This window comes from Eubalaena glacialis, chromosome 7, assembly GCF_028564815.1.
Source record: "Eubalaena glacialis isolate mEubGla1 chromosome 7, mEubGla1.1.hap2.+ XY, whole genome shotgun sequence".
In the NCBI taxonomy this organism is placed as follows: Eukaryota; Metazoa; Chordata; class Mammalia; order Artiodactyla; family Balaenidae; genus Eubalaena; species Eubalaena glacialis.
Window position 1 is genome coordinate 104,853,023 of NC_083722.1, and position 10,065 is coordinate 104,863,087.

At 48.0% G+C, this 10,065-nt stretch overlaps 1 protein-coding gene across 3 annotated transcripts in view; it reads right to left on the reverse strand.

Annotated features, from left to right (window-relative positions):
* SSUH2 (ssu-2 homolog) overlaps nucleotides 1-1,832 on the reverse strand; it is a 38,771-nt gene extending 36,939 nt beyond the window's left edge. For all 3 annotated transcript variants that reach the window (XR_009701514.1, XM_061195562.1, XM_061195563.1), the window contains exon 1: nucleotides 1,762-1,832. Coding sequence is in view for 2 of the 3 variants with exons in the window: in XM_061195562.1 (XP_061051545.1) it covers nucleotides 1,762-1,789 (28 nt within the window). In the remaining variant the exon portion in view is untranslated. The remainder of the gene's footprint in view (nucleotides 1-1,761) is intronic.
* Between the last annotated feature and the right edge of the window lie 8,233 nt (nucleotides 1,833-10,065).

Genomic DNA, 10,065 nt, shown 5'->3' on the forward strand with positions numbered 1-10,065 from the left:
TTCGTCAACCGTGTTTCTAAAAACTTTCTGGACAATCTCACACCTTGCAGTAGACCCTAAATGCCGGCCTGAGGTTTGATTATGTTGGAAACCAGCACATAGGGTGATCCTATGGCAGGATCAGAGTTTTTAGAATTTTAAGGGAACTAAAAAGAGTTCACCTTCCTCTTACCTTGCTTACCAAAAAGCTTGATGCCAAAACAGAAACACCATGGTGGTAATATTTTCCATTAATAGCAGTTTAATTTTAAAGCTCTCGGGGACATAATCTGATAATTCTCTAGAGTCAACATTTACTCCATGCCTACTCTGGGCTGAGTGATATATTAGGCACTTTACATCCAATTAATCTTTTACCAATTCTGCAAGATGACACCATCTCTATTTTTATTGGGGGAAATAAAGCTCAGAGAGGTCAAGTGACTTAGGCAAAGTCACCCAGCAATTAGGAGGCAGAGCTTGGATTTGAATCCAGGTCTGACATAGCCCATGTCTACTACAACAAACTCCAAGAATAAACTGAAAGAATGCTAATGAGCAGTATTTTTTAAGAAGAAAGATTGCATTCGACTGTTAGTAGAAGCTTATTAGAATAAGACTATGGATACACAATTTCCAATATATCAGAGATCAGAGTCGGTCCTCCTCAAATACATGCTAAAATATCTAGGTACAGTCTCTCACTTCAATATGAAAAAGGACTCCAACAAAATTTAAACTGAGCTCTCTCAGATTAGCATGGGTTCATTTTATATCCCACTGCAGCTCTGAGGCTTAAAGCTCGGAGACACTAACACTTAAAGGCAGGAAAGAGTGTTGGGCCTGCAAAGGACCTTCAGAGTCACCAAGTTCGGTAACTCTGAAAAAGTACTAGTGTCACAGGCCTCTCTGGGATTCAAGTGAAAGCTGTGGATGCCTTCCCCTCCCGCTCCCCACACACACACACACAAAGCCCATACATACAGTATTTTGCCTTCACCTTCATGGTCCTCAAATTAAGAACTCCTGACCAATCTCCTTTTACAGATGGGGAAACTGAAGCTCAGAGAGGTTAAGTGACTTGACCGAGATCACAGAGCCAACTCACAGCAGGGCTAGGACTTGAACCCTAGCCTGCCAATTCCCAACCTGATACTCCCCACGTTGTCTGTTCCAAACTCACTATCCAACTTTCTTGTTTTAAAACATAGCACATTTCTTCTTAAAATACCACTTCCTTCTTCATCTCTTTAATTAGTTCTTAGATTCCATTGTATTTCTGTCCCACTAATGACAAGATGGGGTCACCTGGACTATGTTTCCGGATCAGTAATGAACAAGCGAGCTTTTTGCTAGAGGGAGATCGTGCGTAAAGACCTTTCACTGACATTGCTTTAAAATTAACCTCATCTAAGAACTGATGCAACTCCGACTGAAATGAGAATCCTGATATTCAGGCTCACATTTGGCTTGGGTGGGGGAGGGGTGACTATCAATCAGAGAAAGGAAGGATAGAGAATCTAAGATTTGGACAGTGTTACGTGGTTAGGGAGGAAAGTCCTCACCTTGGTTTTCTACCTTCCTTCTCCACTGCCCGGAGGCACCTAATGGAAGAACAGCCTGCAGGCTGCAAATGGGCTTTACATGTGAAAGGAAGGAAGGAAGGAAGGGATGCTCTAGCGATACAGACGCAGAACCAAGACAGCGCTGAGGGCAGCGGGGAGATTTCAGCTCAGCGACCCACGGAGGCGGGCGCCCCTCGCCCTGACAGGCTGTACTTACTGTCATCGTCACTGAGATCCCTGTCCATCGTCGAGACGTCCAGCCAGGGAAGTGTCTGCCCTCCCAGTGGGCTCAGGCTGCTGGGATCTGAGGGACCACCCTAGGCCCCTCCCAGAACAGCGGGCCCATTGTTACCTGATCTGAATACAACAGAGGGAAACATCTGTGGGGAAGCACCGAGTCCATCAGAGTGGCTGCTCTGGACCCAGTCTAAGGGTTCTTGGGGTTCCTCCTCACAAGACCCTCTACTTGCCGGGCTCGTGCTGGTGCTCCTGACCACCTGCATCCTCACGCAGCCCTATGAGAGGGGCACTTTTATGGAACCCATTTTCCTGAGCTGGGATTCAGACTCTCGTCCGTTTGACTCTCAGGTCAGAGCTCTTGACCCCTGTGCCACATGGCTCATCTATAGGGAGGCAGGTTCCTGAGCGCTGGGCAGGCAGGTTGGAGGAGGGGGTTAGAGAACAATGTAAAATGTAATAACCGCAAGGAGGTTACCTCCCCAACGGCAAGGGGAGATGCAGGTGGGAGCTCTCAAGTCGTGAGTGTCAACCTCCTGGGCTCAGTGGGGAAGAGTCGAGGCTGGGATTAAGAGGTGATGCTCCAAAGCTGCTCAGCACAGCATGGGCAGAGCCAGCTCCCAACCCAGGCTGCGTGGGCCGCTGACGTCACCACACCAGCCCAGCTCTCTGGGAGACATCTGTGGGTTTTTGAAGGTCTCTTCCTGAGCCTCCTGCATCAGGGCTCGAAACACCTGCAACCCCGACCCTTGCAAGATGACGCAAGATCACCCCTCTCCTCTAGAGGAGTCTAAACCATGAACATCTGGACCTGGGTCACCTGCTGGTGGAAGCAGAGGGCTCGTGAGCTGGCACCACCTGCACTGCATCCTTGGCAATGACGCCCCACAGCTGGGCCTGGAGTTCTTTAGCCGGGACAGCCTTGCTCCGTAGGGCAAAGCATGTACCCTACGCCCTGCCCGCCCAGCCCAGCAATGCCCATGGGATGTGTCACGATGCCCACAATGAAGACTGGCTGTCGCCTTCACCTGGGAAGTGCTGTGACTGATGTGTCCATGGCCTGGCTTCAATGCCCGTGCTGGGCACAGAGATGGCTCCAAGGCGACCACAAAGTGCCCTCAGTCTCCCTCTGCTGCGTTCACCCTCATCATTCACTGCCCGCCCTCAACAGAATGCTGGTGACAATCATGAAAGCAGTAGCAATAATTTGACAAACGCTTCTTAAATACAGTCAGATGCTTCAACGCCCACAAATAGGTTTTTACGGTTGATTGGAGCACTAAATTCCTTAAACTTGAGAGTTATATAAGTTTCATTACTGCATGTTCATGAGAAAGACCAAGATCCTAATACAGCCTTTTAATACCTTTAGACATTAAGCAATGATTTGAAGCCCTTGTAGAACTGTCCCCCGGGGTAACGGGATTACCATGGATGTGTATGCCTGGGGGTGTATTTTACACTCTAAACATAATATGTGTGTGTGTCTATGTCTGTGTGTATGTATATTTGAGCCTAAACATGGTAGATGATAGATAAATAGATAGATAGGTAGATAGATGGATGGACAGACAGACAAACTACCTGAGTACTTTTTAAGCAACCATACATGCATGCCAAAAACCCTCCTCAGCATTTGAAAGAAACAATCATAGGAAATTATTAAATGGCAAACAGAAGCACAGAAGGTTAAACAGAGCTGAGTACTAAGGGGTCCAGAAGTCTTGAGGCTGCAAAAATGCAGACAACCATGAGTTGTATCTTAGGAACCAGGGAGTGTTGATGAAAGGCAGTGAAAGTCCCTTGCTGCACACTAGTTAGATCACATAGTAATGGGTTAATAAATATCTCTTAAAATACATGGAAAATGAACAAACCAACTGCTAGACCTTTCTAATCTTGCTTAGGCATCAAGACAGGAATGCTGTCTGCAACTACAATGGCATGCGTGGGTGACTCGGGCCAAACAATGTAACCATCACCACCTAGTATTCAGGTGTCAGGAGAAACAAGCATCATTAATTCTAGGCTCCAGGCCAGTATGAAGCTAATACTGGTTCCCACTTCCTGCTGGTATCAGAGGGGCTTCGGGTAGGGAAAGAGAGGCATCAAATGCATTCCAGACATTTTACATTCATTCTGTATCACTGCTATTGATGGCAAGAAGGGGGCGCTTAGAGCTCTTCTTCCTGAACCGGTCCACGTCAGTCCATGGATATGATCCGTCATCACACTCTTCAGGTCTTACACATGGTGAAATACCCATGAAACATTTGTTGAATGACCATAACTGTCTAAGAGCTAACTCTATCCATTTATTGCTGTCTGAGAATCTTGTTTGTTCTTGGAAATAAAGGCTATTTGATCTCATAGTTTGGTCTCTGAGTCCTGAGGGTACCTCATGGCTGTGGGAATCATGTCAGGGCAGTAAAGGGCTTTAGAAGAGAAACCAGAAATCACAGTGCCTGGCTGCAGCTGAATATGATGCTCAGAGAAATTCCTAGAGGTAGGGCTCAGCCGATACCTGCAAGTATTTAAAGGGCTGTCATGAGGAGCTGGGTCTCAGGACGCTCATCCTACGAGCAGGCATGCTGAGAGCTGATCCAGGATGGGGGACCATTTCAACTTATCAGAGAGAAGATCTGTCTAGTGACAGATCCTTCCACTGGGTTGGGCCCCTCCAAAGAATATTAAAGCAGAAGCTTGCCGATAAAACAAAGTGGGCAGTGGTAGAACCCAACAGTTTATGACTTCAGAATCAACGTAAACTGGGTTCAAAATTCAAAGGTGGATGCTGCAGCACTGGAGTCCCTTTTTGGAGCATCTCCAGAGGACAGTGGAAGGAAATCCTCCTGGTGGGGAAAATTCTGAACAGTGCACCTGGTTGTGCATTTTGCCTGAAGGAAGAAATGGCCACAGGTAAGAGTCTATACCCCTGTTGTATAGCACAGGGAACTCGACGTCACTTCGCTATATAGTAGAAACTAACACAACATTGTAAAACAACTATACCTCAATTTAAAAAAAAAAAGAGTCTATACCAATTTATAGGCTATGGAAAATGGTTTTGCTGGATGGTCAGGAACTTTGGAAGGAACATCACTGGAACACTGGTGACAAGGAGGTCTGGGAAAGAGGTATATTTCTCTGAATGGGCAAAGAATATGAAAACATTTGTATCTCATGTTAATGCTCATCAAAGGGTGACTTCAGCAGAGGAGGATTTCAATCATCCTTTAAAGTCGAGGTGTGACCCATCCCGTGGGGACCAGTCAGCCTCCTTCTGCAGCCACTTCTGCCATTGCCTAGTGGGTCACAGTGGAAGGGATGGAGGTCATGCATGGGCTCAGCAACATGGGCTTCCACTCACCAAGGCTGGCCTGGCTACTGCTGAGTGCCCAGTCAGCCAGGAGCAGAGACCAACACGGAGTCCCAATATGGTGACCAACCAGTTACCTGGTGGCAGGTTGATTACACTGAACGGCTTCCATCATGGAAGAGGCAGTGCTTTGTTCTTCTGAAACAGACACTCTGAATATACATGTGCCTTCCCTACACACCATACTTCTACCATCTCCAGACTCTAGCAAAAAGAGCAGAGGCTGCATCCTCTAAAATGAAAGAAATCATCACACCAGTCTGGATGAGGGACAGAGGTTTCTGGCAAGTAGATCTCATGTTTAAGCCACCAGGAAGTTCACCAGATGCTCCTGCAACAGTTCAGGAAGTGCCTACCGTGTGCCCAGCCCTGAGAGGTAAACCAGGTAATTCCTGCCCTTGAGGAACTCACTCCTGGTATAAAGTGGGAGACAAATTCATAACCAAGTACTTAAAATTCAGAGGCGCAAAGGCGGCAGCAGAGCAGCAGACAAGATGCCCTGGAATATCGAGGATCAGGTGTTACGTGGGATACACACACTGGCGTGGTAGTGGCAGAAAATGCACCGCCCGCTAGGCACTGGTAACACCTCAACTGTCGCATGAGTACTGGGTGAACTTCCCGGTTACTTAAACATCAGACCTCCTTGTGGGGGACCCTTGCCCCTCAGCCGGTCTGGGCTGTTGACCGCTTTGTATCAGAGGAGGCCGCTTCTGACAAGCACTGACCCCTGCTTGCCTCCCCCTGTGACTACACCTCAGAACCCCGGAGACCGTTGCTGGTTTTTCTCCCATCAAAACGGCGGCTACCCCAGATGGCAGCCACCCAACCAGGTGTTTGTCCCTGGCTTCCCAATTAATCTGCTGGGGCTGGTCCCAGGCTCTTGTTTCTCCGTCAATCAACAGGAATCACCAAGGGGCTTGTCAATATTACCAATTCCCAGGCTCTGTCCCCAGAAATCCTGATTAAGTAGGTCTGAGGTGGAAGCCTGGACTGTGTCTCTTTTTATAAGATCGCTTGATGAGTCCAACTCAGGTGGTCTACACTTTAAAAACCGCTGACTTAAGCAGCAGGACAATTCAGCGTCTTAACTTCTTTCTTACGAGTGTCATTTCAAGATACAATCCGCAGCAGATTAATGACGTTACCCACCATCTACTTGTCTGAGACATTTTTCCTTTTTATGGGAGGCAGCTTCTTGGCCTCAAGATGAAGACATAATATTGGGTTAAGTTCTTTAGTGAGATCATTCTCCTATCAACCCACAGGTTTTCATTTTCCTCCCTCAAGGGCACAAATCTTGGGACTTCCCTGGTGGTGCAGTGGTTAAGAATCCGCCTGCTAATGCAGGGGACACGGGTTTGATCCTTGGTCCCAGAAGATCCCACATGCCGCGGAGCAACTAAGCCCGTGCGCCACAACTACTGGCTCTAGGGCCCGCGAGCCGCAACTACTGAAGCCCGCGCGCCTAGAGCCCGTGCTCCACAACAAGAGAATCCACCGCAATGAGAAGCCCGCGCACTGCAACAAAGACCCAACACAGCCAAAAACAATTAATTAATTAATTTTTTTAAAAAGGCACAGATCTTACAGGGGTAACGGCAAGCACCACAGTGAGAACTGGTGAAGCTTTTTAGAATCACAGAGCGTTTTCAGATGTTCTCTCATTTGGTGGCGGCCCCAACCTGAGCCATCCTAGGACATTCAAATACAGAAGCCCTATCTACTTCATGTCTCCTCTCCACTTCTGAGCCCAGAGAGCCCCCATAACCACCTGGTGAGGTGATGTCATCAAGAATTCACCCAGAAATTCAAATTATTCAGGATTTAGCCATTCTACACGTAGATAAGTAGAAAGGCTCAATTCCAGCCAAAGTAAATTGTTTTCATGAAGGTGGTGGTGGTTATACAGCACTTTAAATTTTTTTATTGTGCACGTAACATAAAATTTACCATCTGAACCATTTTTTTTTTTTTTTTTTTAATTTATTTATTTTTCGTTGTGTTGGGTCTTCGTTTCTGTGTGAGGGCTTTCTCTAGTTGCGGCAAGTGGGGGCCACTCTTCATCGCGGTGCGCGGGCCTCTCACCATCGCGGCCTCTCTTGTTGCGGAGCACAGGCTCCAGACGCGCAGGCTCAGTAGTTGTGGCACACGGGCCTAGTTGCTCCGTGGCATGTGGGATCTTCCCAGACCAGGGCTTGAACCCGCGTCCCCTGCATTAGCAGGCAGATTCTCAACCACTGCGCCACCAGGGAAGCCCTGAACCATTTTTAAGTGTACAGTTCAGTGGTATGAAGTACATTCACATTGTACAACCATGACCACCATCCAGCCACAGAATTTTTTCTTCATCTCCAGCTGGAACTTTGTACCCATTAAGCAGTAACTCCCCAATCCCTGTTCCCCACAGGACCTGGTAATCACCATTCAGCTTTCCATCTCTATGAATTTGACTACTCTAGGTATCTCATATAAGTGGAATCGTACAGAATTTGTCATTTTGTGACTGGCTTATGTCGCTTATCACGTAGGGCCTTTTTTATTAAAATTTATTTATTTATTTATTTTTGGCTGCATTGGGTCTTCATTGCTGTGCATGTGCTTTCTCTAGTTGCGGTGAGCGGGGGCTACTCTTCACTGTGGTACGCGGGCTTCTCACTGCGGTGGCTTCTCTCACTGCGGAGCACGGGCTCAGGTGCGCAGGCTTCAGTAGTTGCAGCATGTGGGCTCATTAGTTGTGGCGCACAGGCTTAGTTGCTCCACGGCATGTGGGATCTTCCCAGACCAGGGCTCAAACCCATGTCCCCTGCATTGGCAGGCGGATTCTTAACCACTGCACCACCAGGGAAGCCCCTCATATAGGGTCTTTAAGGTTCACCTATATTGTAGCATGTATTAGAATTTCCTTCCTTTTTAAGGCTGAACAGTATTCCTTTGTATGTTTACACTACAATAATATTCCTCTGTATGTTTATATCACCCATCCATGGACACTTGGGCTGCTTCTGCCTTTTGGCTTTTGGCTACAGCAAATCATGCTGTTAGGAACATGGGTGGACAAATATCTCTTCAAGACCCCACTTTCAATTTTTTGGGGTATATACCAAGCAGTGGAATTGCTGGATTGTACGGTAATACTATGCTTAATGCTTTAAGGAACTGCCATGTGATTTTCCACAGCAACTGTAACATTCCTACCAACACTGCACAAGGGTTCCAATTTCTCCACATCGTCACCAACACTTGCTTTCTGTTTATACAGTACTTTACAGTTTACAAATTATTATTAGCTCCACTTGACAGATATTTTTAAAAGGCTCAGAGATGTGACGTGACCCGCCCAGGATCACACAGTAAGGAGCCAGGCTGGAGCCTCCTAACTCCTGGTGCTACATTGTCCCTCTGCCACACAGCTACATGTGAGCACTGTTTCCAAATCCAGTCTCACTCTTTCCAGATGTGGGTCTTGCCCCACCATCTATAGAGCTCTCACCACTCACTCACTTGTCCATCCAGTGAATACTCACTGAGCATCTACTAGGAGCCAGGCCCTGCCCCAGGCCTTCTCAACAGCCCATGTAAATAAACCTGGATCCACCCAGAACCCCCAAGGGAGCCAAGACTGCCCAACAAAGGAATTCTACCCCACAGGGCCTGGCAGCTGCGATAACATTGTTCCTGGCTTATCAGCAGGCTGGGTGGATGGAGACCAGTGGTGCCCATGGCAGGAATCGAGGATGGAGGGGAAGAGAATGGTCTTGACACAAATAAGAAACTTGCCCAAGTGGGAGGTTCCTGGAACACTGCACCCAAGCACCCTCCTCTCCCTGGGAGCCAGGGAAATTGGCACATCCCTTCAGGGTCAAATCATGAGCTCCTAACTGCAGTGACAGAAAAGGGACTGAGATCTTTTGAAGCCTCCCAAATGCCAAGGATGAAGGGAGATGCTTTCATAGGTGTCTTCCCACCTAAACCCTTACAGAAACCCTTACAGAAAGGTAGATATTGTTCTCTTTATAGGTGAAGAAGCAGGGGCTCAGAGAGGATGAGTGACTTACCCAAGGTCACACAGCTCATGTATGGCAGAGGCAGGATTTCAACAAGATCTGTTGGCACCAAGGCCCTAATGTAGACTACCAACAATTCCATGCATTACTACCTGTCATTGTTAGAATCTGGGGGAAGAGAGAATGATGTGGTTTTCACTGACCTGGTTAGAAAATGGCTCCATCCTTGTAAGCCTGGCTACGCAATCAACCAAACAAGTAAACCACAGAGGAAAGTTTTCACGGAAGAAAGTGAAACTCTGATGCTGTCAATTCCCTGGCCTTCAGAAGGTCACTCTTCCACCTTCCCTTTTCTCACTGAGTGATGATAATCTGAACCTCTGTCTCCTTGACAACAGAAGAGCCATACTTCAACAAGTGTCCCTCCCTGGTCTTTCTGGAAGTTCCCGAGGATCCCCCACGTTGCACTAATCCACGCTGTGTGTGCTGCCACTTGGCACCTTGGCCGGATGCCCTTGGGTTCTCCCTTACACCTCCTCCGGGTCTGTGCTCCCCATCCCTTACCATCTTGACTTAAGTGAGGCCCCTCCTTTAAGTCTCTAGAACCGGGCTGTCTCACTTTACAAAATTCAGCTGCAGAAACTATGGAACACAAAGGAAAACTTAACCCGGAAGTCGGACGCATCACAGCTGCTGGGTTCCATCAGTCTTGACTCTCCAGGGAACCCCAAACTCGCCAACTCTTGTAACAGACCCTGGCATGCCACTGTCTTACAAGGGCCTGGCGACGTCCCCCGGTGGATGGTGGGGGTGGGCACTGGGCCGCACCCCCAGGTCCCTCAGGACTTACTCCCCAGCCCGGGGGCATCCCCGCTCAAGGCCCAGAGGGGGCCCTTCT